Here is a 19,822-nt window from a genome sequence, read left to right as displayed (position 1 = left end):
GGGAGCAACCCCCCCCCCATGGATGAGAATTTCTTGGAGAATTGGAGATCCATTCCTATTTCTCGACTGAATAATGGGACCTGGAGCGTTTGGGGGTCTCTCCTGGCTGGATGAGCACCCTGTAAGGAGAAGGTGCTGTATGCATCCGAGGCAGGGATAGAAATTCCCATGGGCTGGAAGAATACAGTCGGGGGTGGGAGTGGTGAGTGGCAGGGAAGGGGCTGGGATGGTTCCTGAGCCCTCAAGGAGCTTTTTGGAGTGCAAAATCTGCCCAGGACATCTCCGTATCCATTGAGGAATTCAATAACAATCCCATTAATGTTTTCCCTAAAATCCCCCATCCCTGTCACTGCTTCCAGGGCTGGGAGTGGAGCCGCTCTGCCCTGGCACTGGGACTGTGACCCCGGCAGGATCCCACAGGACCAGAGCACCCCAACATTCCCACCACCCACCCACCCGCATCCCAGGGCTTTCCGAACTGTAGGAGCCGGAGAGGCACCAAAGGGATGAACTGTCCTAATAAAACCGGGATATTTGGAGTAACTCCTGCAGAGAAGGAGCTGGTGCTGCTGATCCAAACGATCCCTTTGCTGCTGATCCCAAAAATCTCTCTGTGGTCGATCCCAATGATCCATCTGCTGTAGCTCCCAAGGATCCCGCTGCTGTAGATCCCAACAATCTCTCTGCTGTTGATCCCAATGATCCCTTCACTGTAGATCCCATTATCCCCTTCACTGTAGGTCCCATGATCCCTTCACTGTGGATCCCACAATCTCCTCACTGTAGATCCCGTGATCCCTTTCACTGTGGATCCCGTGATCCCTTCACTGTGGATCCCATGATCCCTTCACTGTGGATCCCACGATCCCTTCACTGTAGATCCCACAATCCCTTCACTGTGGATCCCGTGATCCCTTTCCCGTGGATCCCGTGATCCCTTTCACTGTGGATCCCGTGATCCCTTTCACTGTGGATCCCGTGATCCCTTTCACTGTGGATCCCGTGATCCCTTCACTGTGGATCCCATGATCCCTTTCACTGTAGATCCCACAATCTCTTCCCTGTGGATCCCGCGATCCCTTTCACTGTGGATCCCGTGATCCCTTTCCCGTGGATCCCGTGATCCCTTCACTGTGGATCCTGTGATCCCTTTCACTGTGGATCCCGTGATCCCTTTCACTGTGGATCCCGTGATCCCTTCACTGTGGATCCTGTGATCCCTTTCCCATCGATCCCGTGATCCCTTTCCCGTGGATCCTGCGATCCCTTTCACTGTGGATCCCGTGATCCCTTTCCCGTGGATCCCGTGATCCCTTCACTGTGGATCCCGTGATCCCTTCACTGTGGATCCTGTGATCCCTTTCACTGTGGATCCCGCGATCCCTTTCCCGTGGATCCCGTGATCCCTTCACTGTGGATCCCGTGATCCCTTCCCCGTGGATCCCGCGATCCCTTTCCCGTGGATCCCGTGATCCCTTTCCCGTGGATCCCGTGATCCCTTTCCCGTGGATCCCACAATCCCTTTCACTGTGGATCCCGTGATCCCTTTCACTGTGGATCCCGTGATCCCTTTCCCGTGGATCCCGCGATCCCTTTCCCGTGGATCCCGTGATCCCTTCCCCGTGGATCCCGGCAAGGCCGTGCCGGGCGATGCCGTGGCCACCAGCGCGTCACTAACCATCGCCATCGGCAGCCGCAGCGCTCCGGAGCTCGTTAGAGACTCCTTGAACAGCTGTAAAATTGCTTTTATTAATTGCTTCTCCCTCCCTCCTTCCCCGGTGCCCGCGGGAGGGGTTTTTGGGATGGTTTCCCAGCCCCTTTGCCGGGTGAGCGGCTCCAGGGGCTGGATCCGTGCGGGGCGCTCCCGCTGCGCTCCGGCGCATCCATCGACGGCACGATGCGACCCCGGGCTGTCGTGCCGGGTGACATCCCGAACCCCCGGCGGTCCCCGCGCCCGGCGGGGCCTGAGCCTCTCCCCCGGCACCAGCGCCAGCCCCACGCCGGGAAACGGGGATTTTCCACCCGAAAGGGGATTTCCTGCTGTAACCACAGGGGATGGCTTTGCCAGCTGGGTGACGGGTGCTGTCCCACCCCATCCCCCTTGTGGATACTCCCACGGGAGGAATGAGGTTTTCCATACGGAAATATTTAGGGAAAACCCAAGCCAGCGGCACCGAGACCTGGGCAGGGGGCTGGGGACGCTCCCCGCGTGGGACCCGCCGTGAGGAGGACACGGGAAGGAGGCTCCGTCACCACAGCCATGGGAAACGGGGCTCTGGAGCTCTTCACGCGTTCCCCGCTCCCTCCCCTGCCCTGCGGGGTCGGGGACAGCAACCCCCCGGCTAATGAGGGCGCCGCTAATTGCCGAGCCCTCGCCCCATGTATAATTCAAGGCCCTTTGTCAGGGCCGGGTTTGCTTTGTCTGTGAAGTGCCGCGGACCCGCGGGACCCCGACCTGACCCCACAGAGCTCCCGCTGGGGGGGCAGGGGGTGGGATTGAAAATAATTAGGGCCTGGGGCTGCTGCCAGGCGGGGGATGGGGTCGTCAGCGGGGTTGGGGTCATTAGTGGGGTCGGCATCCCCCGATGGAGGAGGGGGGATGGGGGAGATGGGGAGAGCCCGGAGCACCATTACCCACGGAAGGAGCCGCAGGGGAACCCCAAAAGGTGGTGGGAGCATCAGTCCCATGTCCAGGCTGTGGGCTGGGACTTGCCCCCACATTTTGAGGTGAAAATCCTCGTTCTTGCTACGGCTGCACCCAAAAGAGAAGATGATTTGGCGCCTGTGGGTGCCCAAGTTGGGAGCAGCACCCATGTCCTGGATGGATGATGGAGAGGACCTGCAGCAGTGGGGCAGAAAGCAGCCCCAAATGCATGAGGGTGTCCCTAAATCCAGCTCCTGACACCCCGGTACACACCCCAAAGTCACCCCAAATTCCCCAGGTACCCTCAGCTTCCCATGGTGCTGGAGCAGGATCAGCCCCAGGATCAGCCCCAGCCTGAGCTCCAGGTGGGATGCAGCCCTAGGAGGGCTGGGAATGGGACAGGGACATCCTTGCCCCCAGAGGGACTGGGGGACCTGCACCTCTCCTGCACCACACAACTGCTGAGCTCTGGGGGGAAAAGATTAAAAACACAGAAATAAAACTTTTAATAACCCACTGGTGCTCCTTGGTCACAGCAGCACCAGGCTGTGCTGCTAAATGGAATCCCTGGGAGAGCCACGGAATCCCAGACAGGAGGCGAATTCCCAGGAGGGAACAAAACAGGGAATAAAACTCTGACCCTGAAATTCCCATCGCTCCGGACTCTGCCCCGTGTCCCCCCCCGAGGGATGGGGGCACATCCCGGGTGTCCCCCAGGGGCACAGGGTGACCACAGGCAGCGGCAGAGGTGGGAGCTGGAGGGGATTGAGGCACAGCCAGGGTGGGCACAGGGAGCCCCTGGTCCCAACCCCACAGCATCGTTCCCAGGATGTCCCCGGGATGTCCCCAGGATGTCCCCACCCAAGCCTGGCTGTGGCACCCACGGTCCCAAGTGCTGCCCATCACCCACTCGATGGTCATGGGATGCCACCACCCACCCACGGGTGCCACCCTCCAGTGCCACCCCCGGCCCCGCGCACCCTCAGCCCCCCCAGCTGCCCCGTGACCCCCCCGCAGTGCCACCCCAGGGTCCCCACACGGCCGCGGGGCCTCGGTGCCAGCCCTGTGCCACCCCACGCCCTGGCTGAGGCCCCGTCCCCGTGCCCAGGGAAAGCCGTGCCCGATGCTGCAGGAGGGGGCCGGGCAGGGCCGGATGGGCCTGAGAGCCCCGGGCAGCTGGCAATGGGCCGGTGGCGGGCTGGGAGGGGCAGCAGAGGAGGGGACAGCAGGGGACAGGGGCTGAGCGGGTCCCGCAGGCACAGATGGAGATGCCAGGTGTCCCCGGGGTGGGTGAGAGGGACGGGGCTGGTCCTGAGCCAAAACAGGGCAGGGAAAAGCAGAGAAAACACAAATCCGAGCCTGCAAAGGGTTTGTGCAAAGCTGCCCACCCTGGGCCTGGCTGCCGCACCCATGGGTGGGACCCGGGTCCTTTCCCTGGGCTCGGGGACACAAATCAGAGTGAGGGGACCCAGCTGGACCCCACAGCCACGGCCGTGACCGCCCCTGAGATCCCGTGGGCTGGAGAGGAGGGGCGCAGAGCCCGGGAGGATGGGACAGGGACGCTCCGTGTGACACTGGCAGGCAGTGGCTGGGCACAGCCATCGATCCTGGGGCTCCCATGAGCTTCGGCACCCCAAGAACCCTCTGCTCCCACTCTGAGCATCCCCCGTGCTCGCCTGGGGCACCCTTCACTCATCCCAAGAACCCTCTGCTCCCACCCCAGCACCCTCCACGCTCACCCGAGCACCCCAAGCACGCTCCAGGAGCACCCCGAGCGTCCCTGATTCCCCCCCGAGCACCCTGCACTCCAACACTCCCACCCCAGGCACCCTCAGCCGCCACCCTGAGCTCCTCCCCTCCCCTGGGACATTTCCCACCGAGGAGTCCCTGTGGGGTGGCACGAGTGTCCCCAGGGGCGGCGGCGCCGTTCCAGTGACATTCCCACAGCTCCCTGCAGCCCCAGTTCCCGAGCTGGGACGGTCACTGAGGCCACCCCCGGCCCTTTGGCTTCCCAAATCCCATCCACCAAAGGCTCTGCGCTTTCCTGCCCCAGCGCGAGGCAAACCCGCCGTGCTCCGGCTGCTCTCGGCGCCCTGGGGCCGCATTCCCGCTGTTCCCGGGACACGGCCCTGGTGGGAAAGGGCCTCGCTATCGATTCGGCCGTGGGAAGCGACCGGAGTGCCCCAGAGCGCTAATTAGCCCTAATCAAGGTCATGTGTCCCGTGTGTGACGGGCACGGGGCCCTGCTCGGGCCGCTGTGGGCACTGAGGGTGCCCGGGGTGACAGGGTGTCATTGTCACCGCCAGCCCCGCGCCCCCCAGGGCACCTCCCGTGCCGGGACAGGGACCGGAGGTGGCACCGGCGCGTCCCCGCCTGTGACCAAGGTGGGAGATCCGCTCTGGGCGATTCCCAACCCCAGCGTGTCCTGCGGGCAGCCCCAGCTCAGCTCCGGGATCCCAGTGAGTGGATCCACAGCCGGACCCCCCCAATCCCGCCCCGCCCTCCTCATCCCCGCCAGCCCCCGCTGCCCGAGCCCCGGCACTGCCGGGATGTGCTGAGCCCCCGCGCCCTGCGGCTCCCGGAGCCGATCCCTGACGTGAGCAGGGAACCAGCCCCAAGGCAGCTGGAGAACCCCTGTGAAACAAGGTGACCCCACGGGGACAGAGGGGACACAGCCTCTCCCAGAGCTCCCACGCAGCACCTGGGACGTCTCTTTTATCCCCCCCCAAATCTCCTTCTGCCACAGATGAGACCCGAAGGAGGGGGAAATTGTACCCAAGCACGTGGGAGATGTTATTAATCTAATTAAAAAACCTCTCGGGGTTTAATGTCCTGTTCAAACACAGCCTGGGCTGCCCTCTGCCCACTTTGCCTGCCCGGTTTTCCAGCCCGTTACATCCGTATTTTGGAAATTGAAATAAATCGCTGCTTTCAAATGGGGAGAAGGAAAAAAAAAAAAACCCAACAGTGCCAAGGGGGTCTTTGTGATCTGCTCCAATCCCCCGGGATTTGGGAAGATTGCTCTCTCCCCACTCAACCCCAGTGCTTCATCAACTCCAGCCACACGGCGGTGGGGACAGGGACACCCCGGGGCGTTCCCGGGGCTGAGGGATGGGGACACAGCCTGGAGCAGCGGGATGGGGGTGGGAATGTTCCCAACCCTCCAGGCGCTGCCGTGACGGATGCACAACCACCCGCATCCCACAGCAGGCGCTGGAGGAGCTGCCAAAACCTCCAGGACGTGAGGGGTTTGCGGGTTTTCCATCCCTCCCCTTTCCCAAGGATGGGATATCCCCAGGCGATGGCGGCGGCACCCCGAGGGCTCCCGGCGCGGCGGGGGAGGCGATGCCAGCAGGATCCCGTCCCTGCCCTGACGTGCAGCGGGACACGAAGCCTTTCCCAGCCCTGGGAGCGGGCACGAGGCTGGGAGGAGCTCCTGGGAGCGGCCCCAGCGTCCTCCCAAAATCCCAACCCACCCCGTTCCAAAGGGAAACCCACATCCCAGAGAGGGACGTGCGCTCCCCTTCGGGAATTGGATTCCTCCACTGAGAGTTTTGCTCTGGTTGAGCCCCAAACCCTCCCTGCTCAATTTTTCAGCCCCTCCAGGCCTTCCCTGGGATTTCTCTCTGGAGGAACTGAGCAGAGAGGAGCCAAGAGCAAACAGAGGGGAAAAGTGCTGGGAGCAATCAGTGCCCGGGGCAGGGAGAGCATTCCCCAGGCTCGGAGCCTGCGGATAAATGACACCGTGGGGAGTTCATGAGATGCTCCTGGATCCTCCAGCAGCGAATTCCCTCAGCAAACCCAACGGCTTTGCTGGAATAATAACCCAGAGCACTCAGAGAGCCCCGAAACTGCCACTGTGACCTCTGTGGGGCTGTCCCTGCTGAGGCTGTCCCTGCTGGGGATGTCCCTGCTGAGGCTGTCCCTGCTGAGGATGTCCCTGCTGAGGCTGTCCCTGCTGAGGCTGTCCCTGCTGAGGATGTCCCTGCTGGGGGTGTCCCTGCTGAGGGTGTCCCTGCTGGGGATGTCCCTGCTGAGGCCCTGCTGAGGATGTCCCTGCTGGGGATGTCCCTGCTGAGGATGTCCCTGCTGAGGGTGTCCCTGCTGAGGCTGTCCCTGCTGGGGATGTCCCTGCTGGGGATGTCCCTGCTGAGGATGTCCCTGCTGGGGATGTCCCTGCTGGGGATGTCCCTTCTGGGGATGTCTCTTCTGGGGATGTCCCTGCTGGGGATGTCCCTTCTGGGGATGTCCCTGCTGAGGGTGTCCCTGCTGAGGGTGTCCCTGCTGAGGACGTCCCTGCTGAGGATGTCCCTGCTGAGGGTGTCCCTGCTGAGGGTGTCCCTTCTGGGGATGTCCCTGCTGAGGGTGTCCCTGCTGGGGATGTCCCTGCTGAGGCTGTCCCTGCTGAGGATGTCCCTGCTGAGGATGTCCCTGCTGAGGATGTCCCTGCTGAGGATGTCCCTGCTGAGGGTGTCCCTGCTGAGGATGTCCCTGCTGGGGATGTCCCTGCTGAGGATGTCCCTGCTGGGGATGTCCCTGCTGGGGATGTCCCTGCTGTCCTCAGCCTCCGAACACGGCCCCAAGCCTGGGGCAAGCGCTGGCCAAAGGCGGCAGGGAAAGGCCAACACGCCCAGAGTTAATTTCTGGCGGTGCTTAATCACCTCCAGGGCTGAACAACCACTTTTCTCCCCAAACCCCTCTGCTTTGCCTCATTTCTCCTGCATTAAGGGCTGTTGGCACTGGGAATCTCTTCCTCCTCCTCATCTTCACGACGGGATGGTTTTGAACTAAAAGAGGAGAGGTTTGGATGGGAGAGAGATTGGGCAGGAATTATTCCCTGGGAGGGTGGGCAGGGGCTGGGATGGAATTCCCAGAGCAGCTGGGGCTGCCCCTGGATCCCTGGCAGTGCCCAAGGCCAGGCTGGACACTGGCACAGTGGGAGGTGTCCCTGCCAGGGCACTGGATGAGATTTGAGGTCTCTTCCAACCCAAACCACTCCAGGGTTCTGTGATGTTCCCTCAGAGCAGCCACACACCCGGGGCCTCTCAAGAGGCTGTTTTGCCACATCTCCCATCCTTGGGTTCCTTTTCCCAGCCCCTCCCAAAGGCCTGGCAATGGATTTTGGGCTGGGACACGCACCTGCCCCATGTGCTGGCTGGGATGCACTTCCAGGGGGATTCTCCTGTGCCAGGCTCTGCTCACCACCATCCCCTCGCCCCACACCCTTTCTCCAGCCATGATTTTATTCCTTTCTCTTCTTCCTGCCTAGTCCCGAAAGGAGCAGCATCGATTTTTCATAACGCTAATTTTTTTTTTTTTTTCCCGACAGAAGCCACCTGGGATTAAATCAAATTCCTTATCAGCATCCAGACATTGCCGGGGCAGCTCAGCCCCTTCCAGCAGCCAGACCTGTGAGCTCGAGAAGAATCCAGAGCCAGGTTTGCCTGGGCAAGGCTCATTTTCCCAGCTCTCCACGAGCCCACTGCTCTCATCAACCTTCCCTTCCCGGGCTCTGACAGCTCCTCTGTCGGGCCAGGCTGGCTTCAGTCTCATCCTTTTTATTTTCTCTACAACCCAGCCCCCTGAGACATTTATTTTCCAGTCCCCCTCGCTCCCGGCTCTGTTAAGAACCGCCATGAATGATTTAGGGAGTTCTTCAGGCGGCCTCGTTAATCCTCCTGGGTGCACATTAGCTGGTCCTGCAAATTTAGACGTACGGCGCTTTAATCGCGGCTTTAATTGTGAGCTGCGAGGCTCAGCCTTCCTGAACACACGTCGATAAACCTTCACAGCCCTGCCTGGGAGGAGGATGTGCGGTGTGCTCATCTGCGCCGAGGTGTGGGCAGGCTGGTGCCTCTCCACGGCCACCCACAGCCTCGGTCCCTCGGGGCTCACCCGAGGGTGACGGGCTGGGCTGGGCTGGGCTGGGCTGAGCTGGGCTGGGCTGGGCTGGGCTGGGCTGGGCTGAGCTGGGCTGGGCTGGGCTGGGCTGGGCCGGGCTGGGCTGGGCTGGGGGTTTGCAGCCTTTTAAAACACCGTTCCCACCCTGGTGCCTGCTCTGCATCCTCATCGCTGCTCATCCCTGGAGGATCCTCGTGGCCCCACGCCGGCGCCTGTGACCCCGCGGAAGCGCCGGTGTCACCGCACCCATCCCGCGCACCCCGGCGAGGGGGGATGTGGGGGGCCCAGGGAAGTGTGGGGCCCCCCCTCGATATCCCCCCATTTCCATGGCAACCATGCAAATGGCAGAGCTTTCCATAATCATTAGGGAGCGGAGCGGAGCAGTACAAACAGTGGCGGCAGTAGATTACAAGCCCATTATGAGCAGTCGCACCTTCCGAGCGCTGGTAATTACACCTAATTGTGCATTTAATTGTGTAATTGAAAACCTCCATCCCGAGTTCAGCTCGGGCTCCTTTCCCCCTTTCCGGGCGGGGGGAAGCGGCCCCGGCCCCGCGGTGCCCGGGCCAGCCCCGCTCCCAGCAGCCGGAGCCGTGCGAGGACAAAAGATGCCGGCAGATGTCGGAGGAGGGTGGTTCCCCCCGGTGCTCCCGGCCGTGGCCAAATCCAGGGAGATCAGAGCAGGAAGGGAGGACGGGAGGGGCCACGGAGCCCGCAGGGGCGCAGAGGGGTCCCGCTGTCACACGGGGGTCTCACACTGGGGTGTCACACTGGGGTGTCACACGGGGCTGGAGATGAAGGATCATCCTCTCCCTCCACTCGTTAAGCAGAACTCCTCTGCGCTCTTTCTCCAGGCTCGGAGCCGGGGCCACATTCCAGAGGCTCCCGGTGCCCTGAGCAAACCCCGGGGCTCCGGGAGAGGATGGGATGGGGCCGCGGCCGCTCTCCTGCGCCCCAGGCCCGCAGGGAAGCGGGGATGCCACTGCCGGCTTGGCACGGCACGGCATGGCACGGCACGGCATAGCACGGCACTGCATAGCACGGCATGGCACTGCACTGCACGGCACGGCACGGCACTGCATGGCACGGCACTGCATAGCACGGCATGGCACTGCACTGCACGGCACGGCATGGCACTGCATGGCACAGCTTGGCATGGCACTGCATAGCACGGCATGGCATAGCACGGCACGGCATGGCACTGCATGGCACAGCTTGGCATGGCACTGCATAGCACGGCATGGCATAGCACGGCATGGCACTGCATAGCACGGCACGGCATGGCACGGCACTGTATGGCACAGCATGGCACTGCATAGCACGGCATAGCACTGCACAGCACGGCATGGCATGGTACGGCATGGCACGACACTGCATAGCACGGCACGGCACGGCACTGCACGGCACGGCACTGCACGGCATGGCACTGCATAGCACAGCACGGCACTGCATGGCATGGCATGACATGGCACGGCACGGCATGGCACAGCACGGCACGGCACGGCACCGCACCCCTCAGCCTGGCAGGCTCCGGCAGGCGGGAGGTGCCAACCCCGCTCCGCTTTTCCAGCCAATTAAAGGAGCAGGAGAGAAACAAAGAAGGAAGGAGAGCGCGGCTGGAAGCGGCTCCCGGCTCTGCCCGGCGGAGGTGGGCGCAGGGAGCGCCGCTGTCCCCGGCCGGCCGCGGGGAGCGGGCCGTGGGATCGCCGGGCTGGGAGGGGGAAGGAGCCAGCTCCCGGAAAATCATCCAGCAGCAGCGCCGGAGCGCGGCCGGGGCACAGAGCGGGGCGGCCAAGGCACGTGTGGCAGCAGCTGGGCAGGTCCGGCCCAACAGCTGCCGGCAGAGCATATCCCGATATCCCAATGTCCTGATATCCCAATGTTCCAATATCCCAGTGTCCCAATATCCTGATATCCCAATGTCCCAATGTCCTGATATCCCAATGTTCCAATATCCCAGTGTCCCAATATCCTGATATCCCAATGTCCCGATATCCCAATGTTCCAATGTCACAGCGTCCCAATATCCTGATATCCCAATGTCCTGATATCCCAATGTTCCAATATCCCAGTGTCCCAATATCCTGATATCCCAATATCCTGATATCCCTATGTCCAAATATTCCAGTGTCCCAATATCTCGATACCCCAATGCCCCAATATCCTAATGTCCCAATATCCCAATGTCCCGATATCTTAATATCCCAACGTCCCGATATCCCAATATCTTGATGTCCTGATATCCCAATATTCCAGTATCTCAATATTCCAATGTCCCAATATCCCGATAACCCAATACCCCGATATCCCAATATCCTGATGTCCCGATATCCCAATGTCCTGATATACTAATGTCCCGATGTCCCGATGTCCCGATGTCCCGATGTCCCGATGTTCCGATACCCCGATACCCCAATACCGCAATGTTCCGATACCCCGATACCCCAATACCGCAATGTCCCTATACCCTGATACCCCGATACCCCGATGTCCCAATGTCCCAATACCCTAATGTCCCAATCCCCCGATGTCCCAATGTCCCAATACCCCGATATCCCGATACCCCGATACCCTGATGTCCCAATACCCCGATACCCCGATGTCCCGCCCCGCTGTCACCGAGGCTGGCACAGCCCTGGCAGCAGCACAGCCGTGCCAGCACCACCAGGCTGCAGAGCTCACGGCGCCGCCGGGCAGCGCCCGAGCAGGGCAGGGCCCGAGCAGGGCAGGGCCCGAGCAGGGCAGTGCCCGAGCAGGGCAGCGCCCGAGCAGGGCAGCGTCGCCTCGGGTCCCTGCCCCATCCATCCAGCCCCCTCAGCAGCTGCCGTTCCCCATAGAGGAAAGGAGAATCCCACAGCAGCGAGTCACAGGGACAGGCTGGCGTGTGCCAGGGGGTGGGAAAACCAGCAAAACCCCCGGGGTTTTGATTTTATCCCACCTCAGGTGGGGCAGGGCTGGTGGGTGTTTGGCAAATGGATTTTTCCAGGGAAAAATCAGAACTGGAGGCAAAATCTGGCGTGTGCTGCTTGTCCCCAGGACTGGAGGCACGCAGCGCTCGCGGAACGGCCTCGCCAGCGCTGAAGGAGCTTGGAGGATGTTTGGATGCTCCAGAGCAGCTCCCTGTGGTGTCACGGCTCAAAAATCAGTTTCCCAAACTGGTTGAGGGGTGGGTTGGAGCGGGCAGCGCTCTGCAGGGCCCCTCTGGATCAGGGACCTTGTGCCCAACGGGTGCCAGCTGCACCTGCGGGCCTGGAGCCTCCTCTGCATCCCTGGGGGACAGGGGAGCAGCTCATGGATACTGGGATGTGAAAGTGCCCATGGGGTGACAGTGGCACAGGGAGCCACGGGAAGGTGCCCACGGGGTGACAGTGGCACAGGGAGCCACAGGAAGGTGCCCATGAGGTAACAATGACACAGGGAGCCATGGGAAGGTGCCCATCAGGAGATTGAGGTGACAATGACACAGGGAGCCACCGGAAGGTGCCCATAGGGTGACAGTGGCACAGGGAGCCATGGGAAGGTGCCCATAGGGTGACAGTGGCACAGGGAGCCACGGGAAGGTGCCCACGGGGTGACAGTGGCACAGGGAGCCACGGGAAGGTGCCCACGGGGTGACAGTGGCACAGGGAGCCATGGGAAGGTGCCCGCGGGGTGACAGTGACACAGGGAGCCATGGGAAGGTGCCCACGGGGTGACAGCGGCACAGGGAGCCACAGGAAGGTGCCCATAGGGTGACAGTGGCACAGGGAGCCACGGGAAGGTGTCCATGAGGTGACAGTGGCACAGGGAGCCATGGGAAGGTGCCCACGGGGTGACAGTGGCACAGGGAGCCACGGGAAGGTGTCCATGAGGTGACAGTGGCACAGGGAGCCACAGGAAGGTGCCTGGGCTGGGCAGGGAGGAGCAGCCAGAGATGGTGGCATTGCCTCAGGGCGGGCTGGATGTCACCATGCTGCTGTTTAGGGGGCACCGAGGCCCAGGGTGGCTCAGCAAAGCCGTGCCCACCCTGGGCTCGTGGCACGAGCTGTCCTGCAGCCAGGGGCGCGGCCTCCCAGCCCCACACACACCAGCACAGCCCAGCCCAGCCCCCGTGACTGGGCACACTGGGAGCACAGCTGTCCCCACCCGCGGGACAGAGGGCCCAGGACAGGTGCCAGGGCCTGGGTGGGGGACAGGAGCCTCCCAGTGCCATCCCCGTGCCAGGGGTGCAGAGGAGGGGAGCAGGGATGGGCTCAGGAATCATCCCCGCTCCCTGTGGCTCCATCCCAAACCTCAGCTCTGCCTGCTCCATGTGCTGGGTCACCTCAGGGTGGCCTGGGTCACCCCAGGGGACGCCTGGGTGACACTGCCACCTCCTGGGGCTGGCTCAGCACAGGGCCATGGGTGGGCACCCAGACCCCTCACCCCGGGGTGAGGAGCTGAGGGCTGGGGACGTCTCCCCATGGCTGGGGGGGTTGAAGCTGCTGCCTCCAAAACCAGGATGGAGCTTTGGGGAGCACCCCAAAGGAGGAGCGGGTTCAGGGTGAGCCTGGAGTGGAAAACGCCCCTGGTAAGGGATTGGAGCCTTTGGGGATGCCAGCAGCACCGGGGGTGAGGGTGGAGGGGACAGCCTGACCCCAAAGAGACGCACAAAGTTCCTCCGAGTGCGAGCAGCAGCTGCTCCCCCAGCCCAGGAGCTCACACCTGAAATGAACAGATTAAAATCTCTCGGATCTGGGATATCTCGGGGAATAATCACCAACAAACCTGCCTGGGAGCTGAGTGGTAAAAAGGAATGTGACCAAAAGCCAGGAAACTCCTGCACACCTGGAAAATCCCCGCTGGATTTCTCCTGAATCAGGCGAGCGAAACACCGAGCGAGACTTCACAGAGCGGAGCGAGGGGACAGCCGGGGTCACAGAGGCCACTCCCGCCGGGAACGGGGGACTCCAGCCCGGGGATGATCCCTCTGTGCCTCTGCTGCCCAAGGCTGAGCAGCGGCTTCAAAGCTTCCCCATGCCCCCAGCAGCACCCCCCACCCAAAAGCGGGGACCCCTCCCCACCCGCTGCCCTCTGAAGGATGGAGAATGAGCAAGAGCTGGGAAGAAAGTGCCTGTCAGCAGGATGCCACCATCATCTCCAGAGGGCTCTGGAGCCCGATTCCATCTCTGCTTCCATCCATCCATCCATCACCCCCCGTCCCCGGGGACACCACGAGCTGACCCCACGGATTTCAGCAGTCCCTCCCTGCTCTCCCCGCCGTGACGAGCCCGGCACGGCCGCGGGGGCGAGCTGGAGGCTGCTGATTGTCCATTAACGCACCGCCCTGCCGGGATAATTAATCGCAACCTCGCCGGCGCTGGTTCGAGCAGAAACCCCCCGGATCCCCCCCGCGCTCCCTTCGCCGGCTCCTCGGGCAGAGCCTGATGAAGATTGATTCGCGGGCGGCGGCAAGCGCGGCACCGAATTGTCACAAACCCCCCACGATCCCGTTAAAATCAACGCCGTCCTTTTCTCCCGGCCGCCACATCCCGGTGCCCCCCACGGCGGGCGGGTGGGTCCCGCTCAGGAACGGGAGAGTTTCCAAAGTGCCGGCAGCGGCTCCAAGTTTCCCTCTCGCCCCGACTCGGGGGACCAGCACCCCGAGACACATCCGTGGAGTCACCAGGATGGGAAACGGCGGGCGGGAGTGAACTCGGAGGGAAGAGATTGCAGTTGGGAACAAAGCTCGCACCTGCTGGAGACGCAACCTCGGGTACTGACAGCGCAGGGAGGGGATCCCCATGCATCTCCCCGGCCAGCGCCGGCTTGAGGCAGGAGATGAGGGTGGGTGGCATCGCCTGTCTTTTAGACCAGCATTTTTCCTTTTCTGTGGGTTTTTTTTGGGTGACGGTGAGGCATCCCCGAGCTGGTCCCAACACAAGGTCACCGCCGAGGCGGCGTGGGGAGCGGTGACAGGCGGCATCTCGCACAAAGCAGCCCCGGCATGCCGATGAGCCTTACCAGCTGCAGGCAGCAGAATCCCACCAGCGTGCATCGCCCGTTGCATCTCCCCATGGCTCCCCAGCCGGATCCTCGGGGCTCCCTCGCCGTGGCCTCGCTCCGCCGCCGCGCTCCAGCTCCTCAGCAGCCGCCCCTTGGCCACCCGGGGAGCGTCACGGGGGGCTCCAGCACCATGTCCAGCTCTCCAGCCTCCGGCCAGCCCCGCCGGCTCAGCACAGCGGCGGGCTGGGCTCGGCGCGGGGCATCGCCCCCCTTCTCCCTCCGCCCCCCGCTCCGCTACAGCCCGCTCGGGCGGCTCGGGGGCCGCGGGGCCGCGCAGCCCCGGCCGCGCATCCCCGGCCCGGCCCGGCGCGGAGCCGCCCGCTCCGCTATTGTCTCCCGCACAGCCGCGCTCCGCGCCCCGGGCGGGCGGGAGGGGGGCGCGGGCGGGGCCGGGCGGCGCGGCCGGAACAAGGCGGGACGCGGCAGCCGGCGGGGCGCGGCGGGCGGCGCGGCCGGGCGGGGCGAGGGGGGGGCCGGGCACGCCGCGCCGCGCCGAGCCCTTGGCGGCCTCCGGGGGCGCGGGCAGTGCGGCCCCTCCGCCGCACCGCGGCTCCCGCCTGGCGTTATCCTGGTCCGTAATCATCAGCGTTTGTCTTTTAAATAGCAGATTTTTATTATGATCCTTTTTTCCCCTCCGGAGTCAGGTGCGGCTGGGGGAGACCCTGGGGAAGGGCTCCCCCGTATCACCCTCGCATTTCCCGCATCCCCCGCATCCCCCGGCCCTGCGGCCCTTGGGCGGTGCCTGGACCCGCAGCACAGGGACCCCGCCACCTCCCCTGGGGTGGCCATGCCAGCTCAGCAGCTGGCCTTGCGGGGAGGACAGATGGCCGAGCCCGGCGGGAGCTCTACACGTTCCCCCGCAGAGCCCCGCTCCGCAGAGCTCCGCTCGGCACACGCGGCTGAGGCCGGGGGCGAGCGCCGGCCGGGGCCAGGGCGCCTGGGCTGGGAGGTTGGCGCAGACAGGGCTGACACGGCCCCTCACCGCCCCCCACCCGCTCGCCTTTGTTCTGTTTTCACAGCACACCTTCGGGGACCTCGCAGAGCGCGAGGAATCACCGGGATGCTGCTTTCCCAGCGCTTTAGAAACCTCTGGCTGAAATGCCGCCTGGCAGAAGCACTTGGAAACAGTTCGCTGCTTTTAATTTCCATGATTTCTTAATCCTCAGCGCCGATGTTCGGAAGGAAGCGCTTCCTAAACCGGCCCCGCACAGCTTTAGGTGTCAGAGCATCCACACGACATCCGAGGGATGAAGCTGCATTTGCGTGTGTGGTCCAAGCCCCATCCAAGCTTGCCAGGGCTCATCCACCAGCCCGCAGCACCTTCCACACCTGGAGCTTCTCCTTCATCCTCCGCCACGGGGATTTCTCTCCCCCTCGGGGCTGTTCCGTGCTCCCAGGAGCATTTGGGGAGGCTCGTGCGTGGCTGGAGGACGGCGCTTTGCAGAAAACGCTTGGCTCTTGTGCATTCAGGAGCACAGGGTGCAAACACACAGGAGTGCCTCAAGGGAGGCTCCGGGGAGCGGGAGCAGACCGAGACGTGGTGTTTGAATCCACCTCTGTTTATTCCTCCCGGGCCTGGCTGGGTGCCCTCCAGCCCTGAGTACTCCCGCACCTCGCTCTGCCAGCTGGGGCACCCCCACTGGACTCCATCCCTCCCCCTGCTCTCCTGGCTCCAGGAGAGGTCCCATCTCCTTCATCCCATTGTGTCCCAGGCTCGTGAGGGTTACCCAGGTACAGACACAATTCCAGGATTCAGCTTTTGGGCTCCTCTGGGATTTAAACGCAGCAGAAACCCAGAGCAGAGGGATTGGGATAACCACCAAACCTCTCCACAGCGTCTCCTTGGCCATGGCCAGGCCAATCTGCCCAGCAGAACCCTCCTGCGGCCCCCAGGAAGAGCAGGGAAAGGCAAAATGCTCGGATGGAAAATCATAAATCCCCATCCAATGGCGCCGCGATCCCGCCTGGCTCCCGACCAGGTGGACTTTTGCAAAGAATCAATTTTAGATTAAAAAAAAAGGTCAATAAAGCCTGTCATGGAGCTTCCCTGGGAGGAGAGGAGACAACTTCATCCAGGTGAGGGTGGGAAATGAGCCCGGGGCTTTGTCCTTGGCTCTGCTCAGAACCTGCCACTCCACACCCCACACCCCGGGCTTTATGGGCAATAAAAACCCCAATGGCCAAAATTACAGAGAAAATATTGGGAGGAAATCAAAAGAGGGTGATGAAGTTAATTGGGAGGATGGGAAATGGGAGGGAGCCATCAGGACCCGTGCTTTGATCCCCACCAAGCCTTGTAGTGCCTCAGTTTCCCCAACACCCTGGCGGGGTCAGAGCCTCATCCCAAATCTCCTGTGGGACAGGGAAGGGAGAGGAACGTGCCCCCGTCAAGGCTGAGGCTCCATTTCTCTCTCAGCCCACATCCCACGGTGTGGATGTCGGCCCCCATCCATCCAGGGATGTCCCCTGTCCCCCATGGCCACCTGGCTCTGACCTGGCCCAGCTCTCCATGCCCAGGCCAGGAGGAGCCAGATGGGATCTCTTCCCCAGGTACACAAAATCCTCTCCTTCCACTGAACCCGGGTGTTTTAAGTCAGAAGCCATCTGTGTCTTTGTGCCAGAGCTCTCCCTGCCAGGGGTATAAACAGCACAAAGAAAACAGATTTTTGTTCACTAAACGGATATTTTTACACCAAAATGTGTTGGTGGTTTTTTTTTTTTGTTTGTTTGTTTGTTTGTTTGTTTTTTGGTCTATTTGGACAGGTCTGGAGCAGCCTGGGGACAGAGATACAGAGACATCCCAGGGCCAGGGATGCTCCATCTTTGGGTCCAGGGATGGTGCAGCCCTGGGGTAAAGGATACCCCAGCTTGGGGTCAGGAGTGCTCCACCCCTGGGGTCAGTGACACTCCAGCCATGGACACCAGGGACATCCCAGACTCGGGATTGAGGATGTCCCAGTCCTGGGGTCAAGGATGCTCCAGCCCTGACTCCAGGGTTGTCCCAGACCTGGGATCAGGAATGCTCCAACCCCAGGGTCATAGAGGCCCTGGTTATGGGATCAAGGATGTTCCATCCCCAGGGTCATAGAGGCCCTGGTTATGGGATCAAGGATGTTCCATCCCCAGGGTCATAGAGGCCCTGGCTGTGGGATCAAGGATGTTCCATCCCCGGGGTCATAGAGGCCCTGGCTGTGGGATCAAGGATGTTCCATCCCCAGGGTCATAGAGGCCCTGGTTATGGGATCAAGGATGTTCCATCCCCAGGATCATAGAGGCCCTGGTTATGGGATCAAGGATGTTCCATCCCCAGGGTCATAGAGGCCCTGGTTATGGGATCAAGGATGTTCCATCCCCAGGGTCATAGAGGCCCTGGTTATGGGATCAAGGATGTTCCATCCCCGGGGTCATAGAGGCCCTGGTTATGGGATCAAGGATGTTCCATCCCCAGGGTCATAGAGGCCCTGGTTATGGGATCAAGGATGTTCCATCCCTGGGCTCATAGAGGCCCTGGTTATGGGATCAAGGATGTTCCATCCCCGGGCTCATAGAGGCCCTGGTTATGGGATCAAGGATGTTCCATCCCTGGGGTCATAGAGGCCCTGCTTATGGGATCAAGGATGTTCCATCCCTGGGCTCATAGAGGCCCTGGTTATGGGATCAAGGATGTTCCATCCCCAGGGTCATAGAGGCCCTGGTTATGGGATCAAGGATGTTCCATCTCCAGGGTCATAGAGGCCCTGGCTGTGGGATCAAGGATGTTCCACCCCTGGGGTCATAGAGGCCCTGGTTATGGGATCAAGGATGTTCCATCCCCGGGCTCATAGACGCCCTGGTTATGGGATCAAGGATGTTCCATCTCCAGGGTCATAGAGGCCCTGGTTATGGGATCAAGGATGTTCCATCCCTGGGGTCATAGAGGCCCTGGCTGTGGGATCAAGGAAGTTCCATCCCCAGGGTCATAGAGGCCCTGGTTATGGGATCAAGGATGTTCCATCCCCGGACTCATAGAGGCCCTGGCTGTGGGATCAAGGATGCTCCATCCCTGGGGTCATAGAGGCCCTGGTTATGGGATCAAGGATGTTCCATCCCTGGGGTCATAGAGGCCCTGCTTATGGGATCAAGGATGTTCCATCCCCGGGGTCATAGAGGCTCTGGTTATGGGATCAAGGATGTTCCATCCCTGGGGTCATAGAGGCCCTGGCTGTGGGATCAAGGATGCTCCAGCCCTGAGTTCAGGGATGTCCCAGACCCGGGATCAGGCTGCCCCATCCCTGGGCTCAGGTCCAGCCCAGCCCCAGGCTGGAGAGGCCTTGGAGCACCCCGGCATAGGGGAATGAGTCTCTTCCCATGGCAGGGAAGGTTTTTACATCCCTACGACCAAACCACTCTGGGATTCCGTGATTCTGTGCCTTCCCCAGCCACCTCCAGGAAGAAACACACATTTGTTTAACCAACCTTTCCCCAATCTGAACATAATTAGCCCCCAGCTGCCAGTCCCCATCAGCTCCGTGGATCCCAGGTAATGGATCGGGCTCAGGCGGCCGTTGGAGAATCGATGGAGGAATGAAAATGAGTTCCCACCATTCCTTATCTCTGTGCCGGGGAGAAGGGCAGCGCATCACAAGGATCCATCATCATTTCGCCTTTGTAGCTCGCGAAATTCATAATTAACAAAAAAATTTCCATTCACTTGCTCACGTAATTTAATTAGCTTTCCATTAAACGGAGACTAAACAGCATCTATTCCCCAACAGAGCAAATAATTGTTTTCCATTCTTTCAGGAATCATCGCCCGCTCGTCGGAACTCTCCGAATTCATCAGGGAGCCCTGGAGCAGCGGTGGGAAAAGGTGGGGAAAGGAGGGGAGAGCGGCAGGAAGGACAGGCAGGGACTGAGGGGGGTGGCAGGGCTGGAGCCGCCTTTGCTGAGCCGGGATGTCCCCGATGTCCCCACCGATCCCAGAGCGGCGGTGCTGGATCCCTCCCGCTGCACCCCGGGAGCTTTTGGGCACTGCCAAAGGGTCAGGGACCGGGCTGGGGATGGGCACAGGGACGGGGACACCCCCAGGGCCACGTCGGGGTCACTTCCAGCCCCCACTGGAGGCTGTGGATCAGCCCCCCCCCGCCCGCACAGCTCCAGGGAACTGGGGCTGTTTATCCGGATCCCGGGAAAGATTTAATTTCCAGTGGAAATCTCTCAAGCAAATACCTCCCTCGGAGGAATAAACCTGTTTAAGGAAACAATTTTCTCTGC

General features: G+C 61.8%; 1 protein-coding gene across 1 annotated transcript in view; it reads right to left on the bottom strand.

Annotated features, from left to right (window-relative positions):
- Nucleotides 1–14,709, bottom strand: part of NKAIN1 (sodium/potassium transporting ATPase interacting 1) — a 33,416-nt gene extending 18,707 nt beyond the window's left edge. Inside the window, exon 1 of the mRNA XM_040086238.1 lies at nucleotides 14,528–14,709. Within this exon, the coding sequence (XP_039942172.1) occupies nucleotides 14,528–14,581 (54 nt within the window). The 5' untranslated portion in view covers nucleotides 14,582–14,709. The remainder of the gene's footprint in view (nucleotides 1–14,527) is intronic.
- Between the last annotated feature and the right edge of the window lie 5,113 nt (nucleotides 14,710–19,822).

This window comes from Hirundo rustica, chromosome 25, assembly GCF_015227805.2.
Source record: "Hirundo rustica isolate bHirRus1 chromosome 25, bHirRus1.pri.v3, whole genome shotgun sequence".
In the NCBI taxonomy this organism is placed as follows: Eukaryota; Metazoa; Chordata; class Aves; order Passeriformes; family Hirundinidae; genus Hirundo; species Hirundo rustica.
Note: the sequence above shows the minus strand (reverse complement) of the source record. Positions and strands in the feature narration are given on the sequence as shown.